The sequence below is a fragment of the Gymnodraco acuticeps genome, unplaced genomic scaffold (assembly GCF_902827175.1).
Source record: "Gymnodraco acuticeps unplaced genomic scaffold, fGymAcu1.1, whole genome shotgun sequence".
In the NCBI taxonomy this organism is placed as follows: Eukaryota; Metazoa; Chordata; class Actinopteri; order Perciformes; family Bathydraconidae; genus Gymnodraco; species Gymnodraco acuticeps.
The window spans coordinates 7,465-29,758 of record NW_022990414.1 but is presented as its reverse complement, the minus strand read 5'-3'; the positions used below and the strand labels follow the sequence as shown (position 1 = coordinate 29,758).

The 22,294-nt window shown below is 41.7% G+C and overlaps 1 protein-coding gene across 3 annotated transcripts; it reads right to left on the bottom strand.

Annotated features, from left to right (window-relative positions):
• Window positions 1-2,067: 2,067 nt before the first annotated feature.
• LOC117551883 (MOB-like protein phocein) lies at window positions 2,068-21,501 on the bottom strand. Of its 3 annotated transcripts, XM_034224966.1 has the most exons (9): window positions 21,346-21,501; window positions 18,398-18,553; window positions 9,459-9,521; window positions 8,667-8,767; window positions 8,497-8,539; window positions 8,209-8,295; window positions 6,065-6,144; window positions 5,403-5,514; window positions 2,068-3,756 (listed from the first exon to the last, which is right to left on the bottom strand). In XM_034224966.1, the coding sequence occupies exons 1-9, from the start codon at window positions 21,346-21,348 to the stop codon at window positions 3,622-3,624; spliced, it is 780 nt and encodes a 259-aa protein (XP_034080857.1). In that variant the 5' UTR covers window positions 21,349-21,501; the 3' UTR covers window positions 2,068-3,621. The 3 variants fall into 3 exon arrangements, with proteins under 3 accessions (XP_034080857.1, XP_034080855.1, XP_034080856.1); XM_034224964.1 differs by lacking the exons at window positions 18,398-18,553; window positions 21,346-21,501 and adding an exon at window positions 10,408-10,504; XM_034224965.1 differs by lacking the exons at window positions 2,068-3,756; window positions 5,403-5,514; window positions 6,065-6,144; ... (2 more) ...; window positions 8,667-8,767; window positions 9,459-9,521 and adding exons at window positions 13,712-13,934; window positions 14,110-14,199.
• Between the last annotated feature and the right edge of the window lie 793 nt (window positions 21,502-22,294).

The following is a 22,294-nucleotide window of genomic DNA, read 5'->3' as shown; positions in this document are numbered from 1 at the left end:
GCACATTAGAAGAAATCAGTTACGTTACCAACGAGCTAGCAAGCCAGCCAGGGACAAGGGAGGCTGGCAATCAATTATATTTTGAAGAGAAATTGACTCTCAAGCCGGCTCTCTCACAAACTCCTGCTCTGTGCGCAAGCAGACCGCTGCACATCCTCTCTGCCTCGCTCAATCTATCTCTCTATCTCCCTTTCTCTCCATCGCTCAACCTTACTCCACCTCTCCACCCTGTGTGCGCTCCTCAAGTTTGCCTGCGTGCTTGCCCAAGTTGGCACAGTGTTACAAATGTGCCACAACCAATGGATGTAGCCTATAATAAGACCATCAACAGCCTATGGCAACGTAAAACCCCTCTGTTTCCGTTACAACAATTCACGAGCGCCTCCCTCACCCCCCCCCGTCGTCTGGGCTGTCACATGTTAACTCTGATGAATCATAAAACAGGAAATAATAAAAGTGTACAACACTTGCAGAAGTCTCAATGGACTCTAGGACGCAGATTGTTAACCAATAAGTTATTTTCTGACATCCAGTTTGACAGAGTAAATAATAAATGTGTTAGAAAGCAGATCGTGGTGTTAACACTCACCCTGTTGTCCTCCTCGTGTCCAGCTGTAAAATGGCGTCTGGCAGTCTGATAAGGCTGACTTCATACTTTCACTTTCAACTTCCCTCCCTGTCTGCAGTTCCTCCTCTGATTCATAACCAGCCTTATCAGCTGAAGCACTTCACACGCAGGGACTTTGTTCAGTGAGATAGAAAAAGACATGCAGCTAAAAACAAGCTCAACAAAGTTATCAAAAGGACACAACATCCACACATCAGCCTCCATAGGATATCATTACATCTGCTTTATATAACAAACAATGAACAGCGACTTAAATAAAAACACAAGGCTACATTTAACTAATTTATAAGATGTGCCAAAATCAGGGCTGAAATTGAGATTTTACCTCTAGCAAGTGTTTTAAATAGGGGCAGAGGAAAAGGAAAGAATCACGCTGCAGCACCTCACTGAAAATGGTTTTAAATAAGAGGGAAGTGTGCAGGGATGCTCCAATTCGTGTTCATGCAGCCCCTAAATAATGGTAATACTGATTAAAAATCATTTCTAGGGCAGAAAGTATTTTAAAAGTGAGAAAAACTATTTTAAATGGCTTAAAAAACAGTGATTTAAATGCAGTTCCAAGTCACCCCACAGGAGGGCTCCAGGGAGCGCATCACCCGACATGAGCACAGTTCATTAACAGTAGAAAATACGATAAGTAAAGGCAAATCAATTGATTTAAAGTGCAGGGAGGCTCCGCACCAGACACAGGTACATTCCTACATCCCCACAATAGTGACACTGATGGTTTAAAGTCGTTTTTGCGGGGAAAGAGTGCTAAAAGTCTGAGAAAACTCTGATAACAGTCTGATAACAGTGTGGTCAAAGTTTGATTGCTTCAGAGACCCAATGACACAATAATCCATTTACATCTAAAAGTATTGATTACAATTAATTTTTATGGGGAAAAGTGCAGATGAGGTATTTTTGGTATTTTGGGCAAAACACTTCACCCAACCCTTTATACAACTGCAATATATACCTGGCTGCTAAATCCTCAGAACTGTTACAGGATGTGTATTTTGTCAATTGTATAACTTTTTATTTTAATATATTTTTTTATCATATAACTTTTTTTTTACTTTAAATACTTTTTGCATGTAACATTATGTAACATTAAGCTGTCAGTGGCTCTTTTCTGCTGTAACAACGTACATGTCCCCTCTGTGGGACTAATACAGGTTTTCTGATTCTGATCTGATTCTGAACTGCGATGCTCAACAGCTCGCTTAACGGAACTTTGACGCTGGTATCAGTTTGGTTTCCCACCAATCACGGGAGTGTCGTGTGTTGAAAGTGTTGAGTTATATTTCTCGCGCTACCTTACATCCATGAAGGCAACATGACAGAGGGAGGGCAGTCACTCAGGATGCTAAACTACTCTTGGTAAGCCCCGCCCCCCAGGGCTTTCCAGACCCATCACTTGAAAGCCCCATGAATGATAACACAGCCACACAAACACCTGACTAATAGCTCTTTTTTATTAACAGACATCATGAAAATGTCGACAGTAACAAAATTGTTTTAGTCCATTAAAAAAAAGTGGGTTTGGATTGACAAGACTCCTCCCACAAAATAACTTAATGAGGGGGAGGGTAAAATAAAGGGGGGGGGGGTTGTGCTCCGACACGTAAATGTATCTGATATTTCCTTCTTTCCTTGTATTTTACTCGTCTTAATGCGTTAGGAAAGACCGGCTTACAGCAGCTCAGTCCCATGTGACCCTCAGACCCAGCCCTGTCGAGGAAAGGGGAATATCCGACACATTTCACACGGTATTAAAATGGGGGCGACTCAGCAGGATCAGAGTTCCTGAATGATCTGAAAAACACTTCAGAGATGAGAAAGAATATCTGACTGCACGGTTACGTTTGTCTTTGTTCACTACCACACAAGCCACACACACCTACGTTTCGTGCTTCACTGGCATCATTAAAAAGGGATGTTTGTGTTTTAAAGTAGGGTTGTATAAAAGTGTATTACCTACAGTAGATGACGATATTTCCTCTGCTTAACCTTGCCGTCAAACGAGGACCCAAAGCATTTTGTGACGCTCTCGCCAAAGCCAGATGCCATCGATAAAAGCAGTGATTTTATAAATCGCAGAACAAAAAGGCGTTGCTGTTCTACTTCTGCCTCTATCAGTTAGTTATTTTGTGTAAATCGTGTGACGTCAGTGAATCCAAACTAACTATTTTAAACACTAAAGTCACAAAATACCACAAAATACCACCAAAAAAACCGTACTAGTTGAGGCAGCAGAAGGCGAGAAACTTCTGTGTTCAGCGATGTCAAAAATAACTGGTTTCTGACGATGGAGTTTGGTGGCTTTTAGAGAGCAGTTACTGTCGGTCATACCTGAACTATGGATATGCGACAACCCCACACACAATCTGATCTATCCCTTTCAGTCAGCAGGCTACTTTATTGATCCATTTCAGAGGACGACCCGCCGAAAAACAGGCTGGTAGGAAACACAATAAGCGACCAGCGAAACAGAAGCAGACACGAAAAAGTGAAGCACCATCAGAAAACATGATAGTAGTGAATTAAGAGAGGGGGGGGGTTATATACAGAGGGAGGGGCTGTCAGCGTGTGCCTTTGTCAACAATACAGGTCACCATGATTACATTTTTGCAAATCCAGCTGCTTAAAGAACATTAAAGGTAAAAGGGGTTTCCCCAGGAGGAGGAGTGTGAGAGCAGGGGCTGCACGCAGACCCCCAGAGTGGATCTGAACACACAGAGCAAGAGGGAGGTGGATAGAAAACGTCAACTTGTCCTGCAGGCATGGCTGAACTCTGCTCCCGCTACCCCTCACTTCCTTTGAGATGGACACAGGTGACAAGGGTGGAGGGACATGGACAGTGTTACGAGACAGGAGCCTTATTGTAGACACTGTAGTGTATATATATATATATTATATATGTGTGTACTGTGTATGCAAGGTGTGTGGATGTGTCTCCTCATGTCATGTGTGTGTTACATGTGTCTCCCTTTGTGGCAGCAGTGTGTTTAGGCCTCGCTCTCCCCCGCTGACGAGGTGTTCTGCACCTCCTCCTCCAGGATGGGCACGATCAGGTTGTCCTTGGACATCAGGTTGTACTTCATGACGAAGCGCGTGAACCGGTGACACAGGAACGTCTCGTTCTGTAGGCAGAAAAACAGATCAAAACAAGGTCAATCTGGCGTTCTCATTAATTCAAGTCATTTATGGCTTTTCCTGCAGCACGTAGCACGGTTTAAGCTTTCTGCTTTTCCACTAGGGCTAGTTCCGGCTCAGGGTTACTTTTTCACCTTTTTTCTGGCCCTCCAAAATGGAGGTTCTTACCGGGCCAACAACCGGGCTGCATATGCTAAACCACTCTTGACTGCTGATTGGTCAGAGAGAATCGCTGGCTCGGGGGGGCTTACAACTACAACTAGGGATGTCCCGATCACCTTTTTTTGCTCCCGATCCGATTCCGATCATTTGATTCTGACAATCTGCCGATACCGATTTTTCCCGATCCGATCTTTATGCAATGCATTAAGAGAAAAAAAAGGCAACAGATAACGGCTGGTCATCCAACGCGATGAGTTCAGCGATCTTGGCTGTTATTGTTTTGGCCTTTTCACTGTTCTGGGGCAGTTCCTCTTTCCTTTTAAAAGTCTCTGAAAGTGTCGGTTGCTTCAGTGCCGTCACCTGAGTGGCCGCTGTGTACTCGTCGTGTTGTTGTTTGTTTCTCAGGTGGCGTGTTAGATTGGTCGTGTTGAACGTAGCTCTGTTCTTTCCACCACGCGGAACCTCCTTCTTGTAAACATTGCATCTGGCTGTTACACTGCCTTCGCTTTCAATTTCATAATACTTCCAAACTCCTGACATTTTCTCTGTCCCGACGAGTCACCAGCTGAACGTAGCCTCTCGTTAGCTTGCTGCTACTATTAGACACTGCGCCCACTCTGTTGCTTTGAGAGAAATAAGCCACCAGGTCTGAAAACAAGCCCAAAAGAAGCAACACATACATGATGTTGTGTAATTTTAAACCAGAACTAAGGCCTCAGGATGACGTTAAGACGTGAACATGGTCATTTTTGTTTTGTAACATTAAATAAAATAATAAAAAATATTTTAGAAAAAAAAAAATTCCCGATCCCCGATTTTTTTCTCCCGATTCAGATCTTTTGAAAATCACGTGATCGGCTCCGATCCCCGATCACGTGATCGGATCGGGACATCTCTAACTACAACATGAACGTGTTTGACCGTGATTTAATTGTAATACGCGTTTCAAAACCCCAGCTACTAAACTGTAATGGAAACGCAGCATAAAGTGAGCCTGGCCTACCAAGGCCTAACCATACCGTACTAAGCCGTGCTAATTGTTTTATTTTTAACATATTATCACTGTAGATGTTTTATCTTGTTCTGTATTCATTTTAATAGATACTACTAACAGAGCACTTATATACTAATAAAGGACTGGCTTATCTAAAGCCAGTTGAGTAGCACTTGAAATGTTTGGCTCTATGAAACCTGATGTACTTATATGATTCTGTTTTCTTCAAGGTTGTGTCTTCCTGGTCGAATGCACTTATTGTAAGTCGCTTTGGATAAAAGCGTCAGCTAAATGTAATGTAATGTAATATTGTTGTAATGTTTTCTCTAAAGCACTCTGGGCTGCTTTGTGCATGAAAGGTGCTATACTAATAAAGTGTATTAATATTATTTGCACCTCAAAACAATCCAGAATAGACACAGAAACAAAAGCATTCTAGGTGTGATTGGTTGATAAGATATTTCCAAGGAGACCCACCTCATACTTGTCGAATATCTGGCGATGATGGAAGTAGGCATGAGAGAATATCCTATAGATGCGACGACAGACGGAGCCCAGCTTGGCCACCGACGACTCCTTGATGCTCACCCTGCAAACACAGAGACCCATCAGACGGGGTAGATCTATGAAATGATATCTCATGGATGGTGTCTGACTGACAAAGCGATACAAAGACCAACTCGTAATAAAAGGTGTCAGTATACTTTTTTTCTTGTTGGTGCACTGTATAACATCTAAAACCCAAAATCAGAAGTTGGCAAGTCTTCGATCGACAATACATTTTGAAACTACTACATGAGTAGGAAGATGACAAGGTTTGCAGTGATTTATCCTCTCTTAATTTCTCTTATTTTACCACAACTAATTGTCACATTATCGTATAAACCCCACAATAAACACGTCCAAAAGAATGCCGTCAAACACCCCTCAATATGACAGCCATTTCAGTTTTACTTCCTTTTTCAAAGTTGTCACATTTAGTAGTAAACCTACAGAGAATGAACACCTCAATGGATATTTAAAGTGATTTTCAGCTGTGTATTTGTGTTGCTTATGTTGTGTTCACACTTTTTTTTCACTGCCCCTAAGTGACCAAAATAAGAAGCTGTATTTACAGGTTGTAAATGAGGATGACTGACCTGCTGGGGAAGTATTTGTTGCTATTGAGAAGACAGGCAGCTCCGTCCAGCGTGTGCCTGGTGTAATCAATGGCAGGGCACTGTGGAGGAAGCACAAAACACACTTAGAAACTTCATTCGGCGCTTTCACACCGGAGTACTTTTCCCTTTTAGTTCCGATAGTTCCTGGGATTTTGCGTTCACACCAAAAAGAGAACTTAGTTCATGAGAACTTTTCCCCCCTTTTCAGTCCCTGCTAGAGAGGTGGAACTTTCCTGGGAGAAAAAGGTTCCCATTTCTGATTGGCTGGGCGGATTGCAAACCACGCCCCGTAAAACTCGGAAAAGTTTTATTTGCTGGCATTAGCATTATTAGCATTAGCATTAGCCCCGCGCACAAACGGAGAGAGACTAACTTATGACAACACAAAGAAAACATGGGAGTGGTGGAGATGAGGAGGTGTCGGCGTTCTGGCGATTTACTCGGAAGGCTTCAGTAGAAGCTGCTGGGAGTCCCAGCAGCTTCTACTGAAGCCAGTCCCCAACTCCGGGGACTTCCAGCCGGGGACTTCGGGTGGCAGTATACGCCGTAAAGTGGTTTGCGGCCTGCCAGTAAACCCAAAGCAGAAGAAGAAGAAGTGACGTCAGCGGCTTTATTTGCCTAATCCTCCCCCAGGGAACTTATTCCGGTGTGAATGCGATCTGCTCTTTATGGCGCGTTTCCACTGCAGGCCTCGCTCAGCCTCGCTCGGTTTGGTTAGGCCTTATTAGGCCCGGCTCACTTTAATGCTGCGCTTCCATTACAGTTTAGGAACTGGGGTAGTTACTATAGTAACGCAGTGTAGGCGGAGCCGTGACGTCATATTCAATGAGAGCCCCAGAAAAACAACACAGCCGTTAGCTCTTAGCACTCAGAGCTCACAGCTCCTCATATCTGTTCAGAAACTAGACACAAGTTAAACAAGTACAAACCACAGACTGCCTGTGTCATGGCGAATACAGTCGCTGGTTTATTTATGTCTGGATAGGCCGTTGTTGTGAGTGTGGACGGTCGGAGCATATATAACGTTAGCAAACACGCATTTTAAAGGGTTTTTCGCCTGCCGTCTGTCTGCAGACTTGTCAAAGCATTAATTCATGGTTTTTACTAACCGGTATCAGTATGTTGTTACTTCGGGATCATTTTGAAACGTGTATTACAATTAAATCACGGTCAAACATGTTCATCTTGTTGTAGTTGTAGCCCCCTTGCCAGCGATTCTCTCTCTAGTTTAGCATACTCAGCCCGACTCAGCCTGGTTGTTCCTGGCCCTAGAACCACGATTTTATGGGGCCAGAAAAACTGTGAATTAGGACCCGCTAGCCGGTACTAGGCCACTCGGAAACGCAACCAAAAACGGGCCCCGCACGGCTCGGCACGCTTAAAGCGAGCTACCCGCTGCAGTGGTAACGCGCCATTAGTTCCATGGGGGTAATAAGTGCTGGGTACTAAGTACGGCAAAGTACTTGGTGTGAAAGCAGCTATTAAGAGCCTCAGACAAAGGCAGAGACAAATGAATCATTCAAAAGGACAACCATTAAAAAGAAACCTAAGTGCAATACTCAATATGAAAATACCATTCCAATTCTGCACTTTTATCTTGGGTAAGGTTGACTTTCATTTAGGGCGCTTTAATACATATTTATTCTGAGTTCTGATAACTGCTTGTAAGAACACCATCACAAAGCACTGGCTGCTTCCTGATTGCCCCACAATTGAAGAATGGATAGATAACAGATAATAGTTAATAACATATACATAATGGAAACAATTACTTTTTCTCCTCGCATACAGATGAATAGATTTACTGAGCTACGGTCGGATTGGGTTTCCTTTATTCGACAGACACGGCCACATTTCATAGAATTAACAAACTACTGATGAGCTGATCACCAGTTCTATCACCAACATAAAAAGGTTGCTTGGTCTAATTACCAAAATATTATAATGTATTGTTTGTTTGACTGTTATTACACCTGCAGGAGTGTCCCTCACCACAATGGAAACATCCCTTCTGTTACTGTATAAAGTTCATGAACATTGTATAAGATGTACATAAAACTAAATAAAGAATTGTAATAAAAGACACCCAAGTGAACATTGAGTAACCCACGGTCTTGACTGACCTCTTTGGGTGTCTTGTGGGCAGCACATAAAAAGATCCACTGCTCTGTGGCTGTCATCTGGGTGCAGGTGTCTGGATGGCACTCGCTCTGAAAAGCAAAGATTAAATGAACACACCTTAAAAACACTCCTTAAAACAAAGGTTAACCGGTTCTTTATACAGCTCTACCAAATAGTTCCTGATTAAGATCTTTGCTTTGATATGGACACATGAATGGGGAAAAAACCTTCCATCAGACTTGTTTAAAAATTAATAAAAGGTTGTATATCTTCCGAGTTGGATCACGTACCTGCAGTTTTACAGCTAGTCCGTTGAGCTCCAGACAGAACTGCCTACATGAAGGACAAAACACGAGCACAGTTAGAAGAAAAGACAAATACATGAGCATGAGTGATCCTACTAGGACTGCTGCTTCAATAACTTATTCATTTTCAAGCTTAAATTACTTTGTCAACATACCTGAGGTGTTCATACTTCCACACGCCCTCGTCCTGACCCTCTGGAGGCTCAAGGATTTTGTCGATATTAGAGCAGTCTGATCTAATGTTCTGCTGGATGTACTGAAAAACAAAAGCAATCACACAACACATGTTAGTATCACATATATGGCGACAATACACTGGTAATTCACAATGCCTAATATGTAAACTTTGATTTAAGTGTTGGAAATAGGGAGAGAGTGTACCCAGAGAACAGACTCCTAATGACAAGTATGGACAGGAGAAATAATTACAGCAAACATTCCTCCATGTACATTTAGACATGTGAATATTGCGTTAGGCCATACCTTAAATAAAGGCCTTTGAGAAGTTCAATTTCTGAATGTGTTTGGCTGTTGCTGACTGAAATGAACATTAACTGCGTCTACAAACATGACCATTACATCACTGACATCTTGATTAGACTAAATGTGGTAAAAATGTTTAGTAATATTGATGCGAATGCAAATATGTTGTCTATCGTCTATAGCTATACGTTGCTATATGTGTTGCTATTAGTATGTTGTGTGTGTTGCTGTCTATACATTTGTTGGGCACCAGTTGTGAAGCAAATATCCCTCTAGATCGGACAATACATCTAAATGTAATGAGTACTTTGATTTCTCTAATTTGATGCAATATTGTTGTACTTTTAATTCAATAAAAGGATTCTAACTTTTAACAAAAAGTTTTATTTCTACAATTTGGTGTTTCTTCCATCCTACATATGGGGGGGGGGGGGTCACACACACACAGACAAACGTCAACACACCTGTTGGACAGCCAGGGTGCTGTCCATCTCCTCAAATGACTCATCCGGCCAGTTGTAGAAATCCTACACATGGAGGGAGGGTACATTTAGTCCAACGTTATACACTCAAAGTGACAAAGCTAGCATTGTAGCACAGGCTGTTTAAAAAAGCATCTTTATTGTAGCATTGAGAATGCTAACTAACTACATAGCTGTCATCTGACGTTAACCAACAATCACAACACATATGACAGACAGACACATTAAACCGACCGACAGACAGCATTTTGACAGTAAATCAACAAGAATTACAAAAGCACTTTAAAATAGAATAGCAAAATATAAACATCACAATTAAAATAATATATACATATTCTGAGTAAAATTCAGAGGAGTATCTACACATAAACATTGATATAACTAATAACATAAGTGGCTAAGGTTAGCCAGCTGAAGTGTGGTTATTGGTTATAGGTAGAGCTTTGCTGGGAGAATACATTTAATTGTAAAAGTTGGGAGCGTTTCTACATTATTACACAGCTACTAAGCTAACTTGACGCTAGCTACTTAGATAACGTCAACTCGGGGTGCGACTACTTCCTGCAAAGCTAACAGCTTTAGTAACAGTAACATTTTTAGCAACAATAACTTAGGCAATGTTAATATTCTCTTGTGTAAACCTGATTCACTCAAATGTGGCTGTGTGATTATCCAAGCACCATTGATTATCACAGGGAGCTCCGAAATGTATAGTAAGCCACTGTTAAGTTAGCGTAACTCCAGCAAGTAGACGGTGCCGAAATGCTAACCAGCTAGCTGGCTATTTCCACGTCAGGCCCTACTTCCTATGATTTAGTTATCGTTAAAAACACGTGAGTTAGAACAACTCGACTGAAGTGAGACAGCATTGCAGAGTCGTGGAGGTCCGTTTGCAGGGATGTAAGGGTGTTTATTTTGGGTGTAAACGCACCTTTGCCTTGGTTCCAGGCCGATTCCTCCTGAGAACTGCAGCTCCCTCCGCCATGACCATCTCGACAGAATACCCGGATGTTCGTCAGACGCTGTGTTGTAGCAGCAGTGTGAATCACTCACCGTGTAAAATATTAATACTTTGTTATTTTACCTTTTTATATAATGCACATTTCATGCAAGTGACTGAAAGTAACTCCATTTAATCAAGTCCTTTAAAAAAAAAAAAAAAAAAAAAATATGTAAGAGACGTGTTCCTTTTTGTGGAGGAAGTAGCTCATTTTTCTTTTTCTTTTATTCAAAGTAATGTTGTTATTCTTATAGATTGACTGTCAAAATGCTGCTGAGACAAATAATTGTATTTAATCACAGACTGTGTAAAAAATATGAAGACATTTTTATTTTACCTTTTTAATTATTTGTAATAAATACATGATGTTTTACAAGTGATAGAAAGTAACAACATCTACTTAAGTAATTATGTTTTAACTCAAATGTAAGAGACTTGTAACTTTTTGTTGAGGGAGTGGCCTATAATTTACGTAATTAAAGACCTGAACTGTTGAAACAACATCCACAATATTCATCTGGCTGCTACTTAAAAAATATTTATCGAGTTACCTAATATATCATATTTCAATGACTTGCATAGAGACTCTTATTGCACGATTTCAGTTTTTTAAACTATTTTCTTCTTGTATTTACACACCTATTTACTTGCACTATATTTATCTGTTAACTGGCCGGATGAGTTCATCGACGTTTGACAAATAAAGAACCTTGAACCTATCAATATGTTATAGGTCTCAGATATATACAAAACATGTCCTAGCAGTGCTGGATTTTAACTGTTGCTAAATGTGTGTTCTGATTATGGTGTCAAATTTGATATGATCTGCAGAGCAAAAGGGGATAAGAGAACCTTGGTTTTCCAACATGCTATCTGTCAGGACAGGTGCTGTCTGTTTGCTGTAACACTAAGTATCTGAGACACATCATCACAGATGAAATGGCTGATGATGATGATGATGATGATGATGATGATGATGATGATGATGATGATGATGATGATGATGATGATGACATGTATAGACAGCGGCGTGTCTTACAGTATATACACAAGCCAACATGTTGGCTAGAAAATGCTCTTGGTGTTCAGATAAGGTTAAGGTGAACCTCTTTAGAGCTTATTGCACTCCTCTCTATACTGCCCCCTTGTGGGTCAAGTATAAGAAGGCGAGCCTCAAGAAGCTGAAGATGTAGAAGAGACATGAAGAAGAGGAGACACATGTTGATGTAGAAGAGACATGAAGAAGAGGAGACACATGTTGATGTAGAAGAGACATGAAGAAGAGGGGACACATGTTGATGTAGAAGAGACATGAAGAAGAGGGGACACATGTTGATGTAGAAGAGACATGAAGAAGAGGGGACACATGTTGATGTAGAAGAGACATGAAGAAGAGGGGACACATGTTGATGTAGAAGAGACATGAAGAAGAGGGGACACATGTTGATGTAGAAGAGACATGAAGAAGAGGGGACACATGTTGATGTAGAAGAGACATGAAGAAGAGGGGACACATGTTGATGTAGAAGAGACATGAAGAAGAGGGGACACATGTTGATGTAGAAGAGACATGAAGAAGAGGGGACACATGTTGATGTAGAAGAAACATGAAGAAGAGGGGACACATGTTGATGTAGAAGAGACATGAAGAAGAGGGGACACATGTTGATGTAGAAGAGACATGAAGAAGAGGGGACACATGTTGATGAAGAAGAGACATGAAGAAGAGGGGACACATTTGATGTAGAAGAGACATGAAGAAGAGAGGACACATGTTGATGTAGAAGAGACATGAAGAAGAGGGGACACATATTGATGTAGAAGAGACATGAAGAAGAGGGGACACATGTTGATGTAAAAGAGACATGAAGAAGAGGGGACACATGTTGATGTAGAAGAGACATGAAGAAGAGGGGACACATGTTGATGTAAAAGAGACATGAAGAAGAGGGGACACATGTTGATGTAGAAGAGACATGAAGAAGAGGGGACACATGTTGATGAAGAAGAGACATGAAGAAGAGGGGACACATGTTGATGTAGAAGAGACATGAAGAAGAGGGGACACATGTTGATGTAGAAGAGACATGAAGAAGAGGGGACACATGTTGATGAAGAAGAGACATGAAGAAGAGGGGACACATGTTGATGTAGAAGAGACATGAAGAAGAGGGGACACATGTTGATGTAGAAGAGACATGAAGAAGAAGGGACACATGTTGATGTAGAAGAGACATGAAGAAGAGGGGACACATGTTGATGTAGAAGAGACATGAAGAAGAGGGGACACATGTTGATGTAGAGCGGCACTTTGCGTTATATTTCTTTCTTATATTTTTATGATTTTGGCCGCTTTAATCTATATGTTTATGTAGCCTATGTTTCATACCCATATTATACGTTTTCTATACTTAACATCCTGCTGTACTACTTTATATTATCAGGGCAGGAATCCTGAAGTCAAATGTAATACTTTTTAAGACCCTTTCCGTACATTCTAAGACCTCATCTCCACTTGGAGTTCTAACCGGTTACCTTGGCGACACACTTTACCTCACATTGACTATACAGTATTGATTGTCCTTCCTCCTTATCTTCCAACCATTTGGACGCAGACTTGCATTTCCCCATAACGATGTTGTTTAACAACCGGCGTAAACGGAGCTTCGCGCTATCAAGCAGTGAGCGTGCGATGTCCTGTTCAGATGACGTCAAACCCAACGGGATGCCATCAATAAACTCCACAGAATCACGCGACACACCTACGCAATGATTACATTCAGGCAGACTGTAGAATACAACCTCTTTGGACCATTTATATACTTATTGAAAACAAGCTACAAAATGTAAAACCTTGGAAAATGCCGTTTATTACTTTTTAATAGCCTTCATTCTCTAAATTGATTTATCAACTTTTAATACTTGTTAAGACCCCGCGGACCCACTGATTATGTCCTTATGTTACATGGATTCTCGCGTTGTATTTTATATATGGTCTTGATTTCAATATAAACCCTATTTTTGCTGATATATACACTTACATCTCTTTACCTTGACATTTGTTTTTCCATATGCGCTTGTGCAATTTAAATCTCCCTTTCCTTTCTCCTACTCTTTATTGTTCCTTCTCTATTCATGTGTATGAAATTATCTCCTAACGTCGAACACAATCAAAGCTACTAAGAGAGGTAGTAAATGAAACTTCAAAATATTAAAGAAGGCCACAAGACAACAATCAATAGTTCACCTTTATTATTGTAACAAAATTGGATTAGAATTATTTACATTTGCAATAACACGTTGGAAAAAAAAAAGTAAAGAAAAACAGACATGAAAGAGGCAACTTAATTTCTTCTCTCCAGGTTTTGGGACTTGACATGATCTACTGCGACAGAAAAAATGACGATTTACTCGACGTATTTCCCAAGGATATCTCCGTCACGGAACAGGAAATAGTCCTGGAGGAAAAACAAGACATTAAAACAAGGAAAGGCACGGGAGGATTTGTTGTCGTGTGTTGTGATGTTTTAGTTTTGATGGCACCTTTTAAAAAGGGAGAAGCTTTTTCATGTATAATGACATCAAATGATTCTGTTCTTCAATAATGGTGATTCAGATGAAACTGTATTTTACCTTGTCGTCCAGACTGATTTTAGTTCCTCCGTACTCTGGCAGCAGGACACTCTCTCCCACCGTCACACTGACTGGCAGCAGGTTACCTTTCTGGAAAACAAAATATCACACAAAGAGTTACACAACAGTCTTCAGAGGCAACCAGAGTTCCCGTTAGGCGGTAATTACCGGACTTTGACCGGTAAAACATGCTGAAGACCGGCAAATCTAAATCTCTCCGGTCAAAATAATTTCCCCTTAGCGCAATACCGCATCAGTTGTGCCACTTATATGACAGACAAGAATAGTATGTGACAGACAAGAAGAGTCGATTATAATGTCTAACACGTAATGTGGAGAAAGAGATGTCCTGTGTGGGTTGATTGTGCGTTGATCTGTTGGTAATGCCTCAGGGTTCCGGTGGGCATTTAAACAAATGAATAATGCTGCGCTATACTTTGTGGCCTCACCCGGTTGCATAGCGACACTTATTGTTTAGGTGTCTTTTAATAAGCAGGTAGTCATATCATTAGCTAGAACTAGCTGGATCTGATCGATATGGACATAAACGCAAGTGAAGTCTAATCTAAGTAATGTCAGCGGCTCCCTCAGGGATTTATTCCGGTGTGAACGTGATTTACTAGATAGTTCCAGGAAATAAAAGTTCCGAGAACTATTCCTCGGAAAAGTACTTGGTGTGAAAGCGCCTATTGGTGCTCGAGGAGATTCAGGTGATAAGGTGGGGGGGGGGGGGGTTACCTTGGTTGCTGATTGGCTATCCAATCCAACTTTATTTATATAGCACTTTAAAAACCTTCAGACCAAAGTACTGTACTGTATAGCTCACACAACATAATATAAATACATTTAAAATACAAGATACAAACACAAAACAAACCAGAATAAACGTAATAATTAAAAAAGAAATAACAGCCATATAATAAAAACAATAGACCACTGAAAGCAAATAAAAGCAACAATCTACTTGTTTCTGAATGCCAAGGAGAAGAGGTGGGTTTTAAGACGAGATTTAAAAGCAGTCAGTGTGGGAGCCTGTCTGATGAGCAAGGGCAGGTCGTTCAACAGTTTAGGGGCGGCAGCAGAGAAAGCACGGTCCCCTCTACGCTTAGACTTTGTTTTTGGCACCCTCAGGAGCAACTGATCAGCTGACCTGAGAGTGCGAGTGGGCGTGTAGCTGTGTAACAGCTCAGACAGGTAGGGCGGGGCCATTGAGGGCTTTAAAAGTAAAAAAGAGTTTAAAAATGAATCCTCAAATGAACGGGCAGCCAGTGGAGCGAAGATAAAATGGGGGAAATGTGCTCGTATTTGCGTGTGCCAGTTAGTAGCCGTGCTGCTGCATTTTGCACCATCTGCAGGCGAGCAAGGGAGGATGCACTTATCCCCATATATAGTGCATTACAATAATCCAAGCGGGAGGTGACGAAGGCATGGATTACCGTTTCGAAAAGGTCACTACTTAAAAAAGGCTTTATTTTGGCTAGCAGCCTGAGGTGGAAGAAGCTATTTTTAACAACTGCCTTGATCTGGCTGTCAAGCTTGAGTTCAGGGTCCATCTTTATCCCAAGATTTGTGATGGTAGGCCTGGTGGAGTGGCCCAGGGATCCTAGGTCTATCGGAGTGGTCCGAGGGGCACCAAAAACCATCACTTCGGTTTTGTCATCATTTAATTTTAAAAAGTTGCATGACATCCAGGATTTAATGTCTTCAAGGCAGTTTAACAGCGGTTTAATTGAAAATGAGTCGTTCTTTTTAAGTGGCACATATATTTGGCAATCGTCTGCATAGCAATGGAAAGCCATACCGTGCTTCCTAAGAATGGACCCAAGAGGGAGCAAATACAGGGAGAACAACAGGGGGCCTAACACTGAACCCTGTGGAACCCCACAAAGGAGAGGAGCAAACGAGGACTCAGAGTCCCCAAGGCTGATGCCGAAAGTCCTACCAGTCAGATACGACCTAAACCAGTCGAGGGCTTTGCCCCTTTAGCCCACCCACTGCTCCAAACGAGCTATCAGGATCTCATGGTCCACTGTATCAAACGCGGCCGTTAGATCAAGGAGTAAAAGGATAATGCATTCACCTGAGTCTGTTGCTAAAAGGATATCATTAAAAACTCTTAAAAGAGTTGATTCCGTGCTGTGCAAGGTTTTAAAACCAGGCTGATGGTTACTCAAGACAACACATCGTTACGACATCATAAAGTGGCCAAAATCTGATCAGCTCATTTTCAGACAGGTTTTTATAGAAATGGATCAAAAAGAGAGAGAATCTTTGTTCCTGAAACTTTCAGAGTCTCTTTACACAGAGGGGACACATGTTGATGTAGAAGAGACATGGAGAAGAGGGGACACATGTTGATGTAGAAGAGACATGAAGAAGAGGGGACACATGTTGATGTAGAAGAGACATGGAGAAGAGGGGACACATGTTGATGTAGAAGAGCCATGAAGAAGAGGGGACACATGTTGATGTAGAAGAGACATAGAAGAGGGGACACATGTTGATGTAGAAGAGACATGAAGAAGAGGGGACACATGTTGATGTAGAAGAGACATGAAGAAGAGGGGACACAGATGTTGATGTAGAAGAGACATGAAAGAAGAGGGGACAACATGTTGATGTAGAAGAGACATGAAGAAGAGGGGACACATGTTGATGTAGAAGAGACATGAAGAAGAGGGGACACATGTTGATGTAGAAGAGACATGGAGAAGAGGGGACAACATGTTGATGTAGAAGAGACATGAAGAAGAGGGGACACATGTTGATGTAGAAGAGACATGAAGAAGAGGGGACAAACATGTTGATGTAGAAGAGACATGGTAGAAGAGGGGAACACATGTTGATGTAGAAGAGACATGAAGAAGAGGGGACACATGTTGATGTAGAAGAGACATGAAAGAAGAGGGGACACATGTTGATGTAGAAGAGACATGAAGAAGAGGGGGACACATGTTGATGTAGAAGAGACATGAAGAAGAGGGGACACATGTTGATGTAGAAGAGACATGAAGAAGAGGGGACACATGTTGATGTAGAAGAGACATGAAGAAGAGGAGACACATGTTGATGTAGAAGAGACATGAAGAAGAGGGGACACATGTTGATGTAGAAGAGACATGAAGAAGAGGAGACACATGTTGATGTAGAAGAGACATGAAGAAGAGGGGGACACATGTTGATGTAGAAGAGACATGAAGAAGAGGGGACACATGTTGATGTAGAAGAGACATGAAGAAGAGGGGGACACATGTTGATGTAGAAGAGACATGAAGAAGAGGGGACACATGTTGATGTAGAAGAGACATGAAGAAGAGGGGACACATGTTGATGTAGAAGAGACATGAAGAAGAGGGGACACATGTTGATGTAGAAGAGACATGAAGAAGAGGGGACACATGTTGATGTAGAAGAGACATGAAGAAGAGGAGACACATGTTGATGTAGAAGAGACATGAAGAAGAGGGGACACATGTTGATGTAGAAGAGACATGAAGAAGAGGAGGACACATGTTGATGTAGAAGAGACATGAAGAAGAGGGGACACATGTTGATGTAGAAGAGACATGAAGAAGAGGGGACACATGTTGATGTAGAAGAGACATGAAGAAGAGGGGACACATGTTGATGTAGAAGAGACATGAAGAAGAGGGGACACATGCTTGATGTAGAAGAGACATGAAGAAGAGGGGACACATGTTGATGTAGAAGAGACATGAAGAGAGGGGACACATGTTGATGTAGAAGAGACATGAAGAAGAGGGGACACATGTTGATGTAGAAGAGACATGAAGAAGAGGGGACACATGTTGATGTAGAAGAGACATGAAGAAGAGGGGACACATGTTGATGTAGAAGAGACATGAAGAAGAGGGGACACATGTTGATGTAGAAGAGACATGAAGAAGAGGGGACACATGTTGATGTAGAAGAGACATGAAGAAGAGGGGACACATGTTGATGTAGAAGAGACATGAAGAAGAGGGGACACATGTTGATGAAGAAGAGACATGAAGAAGAGGGGACACATGGTGATGTAGAAGAGACATGGAGAAGAGGGGACACGTGTTGATGTAGAAGAGACATGAAGAAGAGGGGACACGTCTTGATGTAGAAGAGACATGAAGAAGAGGGGACACATGTTGATGTAGAAGAGACATGAAGAAGAGGGGACACATGTTGATGTAGAAGAGACATGAAGAAGAGGGGACACATGTTGATGTAGAAGAGACATGAAGAAGAGGGGACACATGTTGATGAAGAAGAGACATGAAGAAGGTAATCTCACCACGTTGCGGGAGCCCGGCCCGACTGCAACCACCGTGGCCTGCAGCACTTTGCTCTGAGCTTTCTCCGGCAGCATGATGCCGCCCTTCGTTACCGTCTCTGGGGTAAAACGCTCCACGAGCACCCGGTCGAACAAGGGGAGGAATTTCCTGAAAGCCTGTGAAGTGACCAGAAAAGAGAGGACATCATTAGCGAATAATATAAATGACTATCAAATAGGTTTAAGAGAGGCCATAAAGCACTTAAAACTAGAGAAACTCTCAACTAGAGAATTTGAAAAAAGGTGGCATCCATTCCTGGAATAAGCTGAATTTAAGCTTTAAATCTCCTTATATGTAATTAGTAGACATACAGTCAGTGTATTATTTAAGGACACGCTGCATAATGACATCTTCTAGAGTGTAATCCTTGAAAATGTAACATTAACCTTGTTGTTGTTCTTTAACCATTTAACAAATATTCCCCTTTTTTGTCAGATTAGCTTTTTTTGGCTTGAGGAAAATGTTGTCGCATACAAGCGGCCGAGATGGGTTTTCTCCGCAGGGTGGCTGGTGTCTCCCTTAGGGATAAGGTGAGAAGTTCAGTCATCAGGGAGGGACTCGGAGTTGAGCCGCTCCTCCTTCGCGTCGAAAGGAGCCAGTTGAGGTGGTTCGGGCACCTAGTTAGGATGCCACCTGGGCGCCTCCCTAGGGAGGTCTTCCAGGCACGTCCAGCTGGGAAGAGACCAAGGGGTAGACCTAGGACCAGGTGGAGGGATTATATCTCTTCGCTGGCCTGGGACCCCTTGGGATCCCCCAGTCAGAGCTGGTTGATGTCGCCAGGGAAAAGAAAGTTTGGGGCTCTCTGCTGGAACTGCTACCCCCGCGACCCGACCACGGATAAGCGGGAGAAGATGGATGGATGGAAAATGTTGTTTGCATTCAACTTGTCTGTAACACTCAACTAATAAACACAGTTATAAGAAATTACATTTGACCTTGTAACATCACTAAATAAAACCTTTATTTTAATGTAAGACGTTTATGTTACACAACCCTAAAGACACCTGTTGCATCGATTCTTTTACAGTATTTTTACACAAGAAAAACAAAAAGGGGTTCAAATGTGTTTAAGGGGGGGGATTAATTCCCAGTTGTGGCTGATCTATTTGGGAAAGGGGGAGGAAGATAAATGGAGGGGGGGGGGGAGGTGGAGTAAGTCTTCATAGAGCTTAATTAAAGGCAGCATTTGTGAAATTATGACAAAACTCAGTGTAATGAATGTCAGCATTTCTTCATTCACTCTATTAATATAGGAGAAGCAGCAGCTGAATAATGGACGACAAGATTTATAACACCAGCTGCACCAACATGTCTGATGGCAGCAGATGTACCGGTGACCTTGGTTGAAGGTTGTTTTTGAACAAGGTGGTGGAAGTGGGAGTTAAAGGAGGGGGAGGGGGAGGGGGAGGGGGAGGGTATGGGGGGAGGACAGGTTACAGTTTGTGGACTGATCAGAAAGAGGTGGGGTTACTCATTCATCGTGGCGGTTTAACCCGAGGACAAGGACAGCTGATAACATACTTGAATGGTCATTTAGTGGAGGATTCTTTGGAGTATTGGGGAATCACTCAAGTCAGAAACAGACTATGTATGAAACAAAAAACCTTGACTGGTGATGCAATGTCCTCCAGGTTTTTAAAATGACAAGATAACACTCGAGGCCGGCTGTACAGATTACCAGAATGTTCTCAGTGCAGTATTTCACAAGGTTGTAGGCGCACAAGTTGCATAAAATGGCTACGATTAACCACACAGCCTATTTTTTTAGTACTGCACCCCAGTGTTGATGAGAGTAACCCCTTTTGGTTTCCAACAGCACCACAAACTGAAGTCCCCGAAGCTGTAGCTGATAAAGTATATAAACTGTAGGATGTATTACAGAATATATTCCTATTTGTATAATACCTTCTGCATTTCCTGTGGTACTTAGTTCTTTAAGATTCAATTATCCCCACAGCTGTACTGTAATAAAACCACAATATTTGACAAATATGTTAATGCATTTCATTTATAGACTAAAATAGCACAAATAAGTTGCTATTTGAGTCAATGTTAGCTCATTAAGAGGACCTCGCTGTTTTATCAGATATATAATTTATTTTAAGTGTATTCACAAATCTCCTGATCAATTCTGCATATAATTGCTATAATGAATAATTATTTGATTTACTTGTTGGGAAACTGGCTACAAATGCTATAGATAAACACATCTTGAGTTATGATTTTGGCATTATTGTATGGTCTCAGGACCTTACAAAGTTAAGCTGTAGTGTGCATGGACATGTGAGGTCAGAGACGACGTAAACGGAAGCCGGAAACGATTTCACCGAGCATGCAATTCGTATTTTTCACCCACCAAGGGCATGCATAGCGCAATATGACAAACATGTAATAAATACGCAGTTTTAAGAGATAATAGCCCGAAATTAGAGTCAAAACGGGACTTTCTATAGGATCTCTGACACTTCATTCATTCACATGTGACTGCTGCTGCAGGGATGAATGAATGAATGTCAGGATCAGTAAGCTATGACACTAAATTACCTGCATTTATATCCCCATATGTCTGCTTTGATGACTGATAATAACTAATACTACACAAGAAAAGCAGAAATATATCGGTTTAAAGCTCCATTTGTACGTTAAAGCTAGTCAGTCATCTCCTATAACAGTAATACAATGCATTATTAAGATAAAATATGCCTTTGTTTAGTAAACGCATCCTTCTCTCAGCTTTTAATCGCTTGACCTTGTGAAACCATGTTAAAGGCAGCTAACACAACATTAGCTAGCTGCGTATTATAACACAGCAGCCACATGCAGCCAGTTTTATCCTGTATTTAAATCCTTTATCTGTCTTTAGTTTGAATTATTAACACCCACAGTTGTTTAAAGCCGAGTATCTTACCATTTCTTGATGTGTGAGAGGTCTGGAGACGACGTGAAGCTGCAGGTTTTACTGTGACACAGACTGAAGGGGGATATCTGTACTCCACGTGAAATGTACTGCGCATGCGCATTACGGTGTAGAAATTGGCACCGGATTCTCTGCCTTCCAGAAGATTCCACAACACCTACCTGGGAATAACAACAACTGTTTTCATTCATACATGTTATATAAGGGGAATACAGGGTGTTTTTAAGGTGTTTTAGTGGTGTTTTATGTCTTATTTTGTCGCAGCAATGTTGCACAATATAAACTTTGACCTCTATTTTTTCCTCCAATGGCACAGGAGAAGCTTCTAGAAACAGCCAGCCCCGGAACGAGCATAGAGAGATATTCTGAATTACACAAGTGAATATTACCTTACATAGTGAATGTTGTATTGGAAACATTGAAAGTGAAGGCTCTCTGTTGGTTGTTGGTGTAATTATTTATATGTCCTTTTTGTTTGTTTCTAATAATAAGAAATTGTATTTAAAGGCGCCTATCACGACACCGTACAATTTAGTAAACACTGAGTACTTAATTCTCTTTATATGTGTATCGCATGCACCAAACACTATTGGGTAGATACTCGGTCGGTCGATGGATGGATGGATGGATGGATGGATGGATGGATGGATGGATGGATGGAGAGATAGATAGATAGATAGATAGATAGATAGATGGATAGATAGATAGATAGATAGATAGATAGATAGATGGATAGAATCGATAGATGCTGGAGCTAGCTAGCTCGCTAGCTCGCTCGCTCGATATAGCTCGCTAGACTCGATCGATGGCTCCGCTACTCGTCGCTGCTGGCGCTCGCTCGCTCGCTCGCTCGCTCGCTCGCTAGCTGCTCGCTCGCTCGCTGGCTCGCCTCGATCGCTCGCTCGCTGGCTCGCTCGCTCGCTCGCTCGCTCGCTCGCTC

What these genes read in the sequence shown, in the direction of transcription:
- LOC117551883 (XM_034224966.1), bottom strand. An exon ending in GCACCCTGGCTGTCCAACAG is followed by an intron (nt 8,768 to 9,458) that starts GTGTGTTGACGT and finishes TTTGTTTTTCAG; the next exon opens with TACATCCAGCAGAACATTAG. An exon ending in TGGAAGTATGAACACCTCAG is followed by an intron (nt 8,540 to 8,666) that starts GTATGTTGACAA and finishes TCCTTCATGTAG; the next exon opens with GCAGTTCTGTCTGGAGCTCA.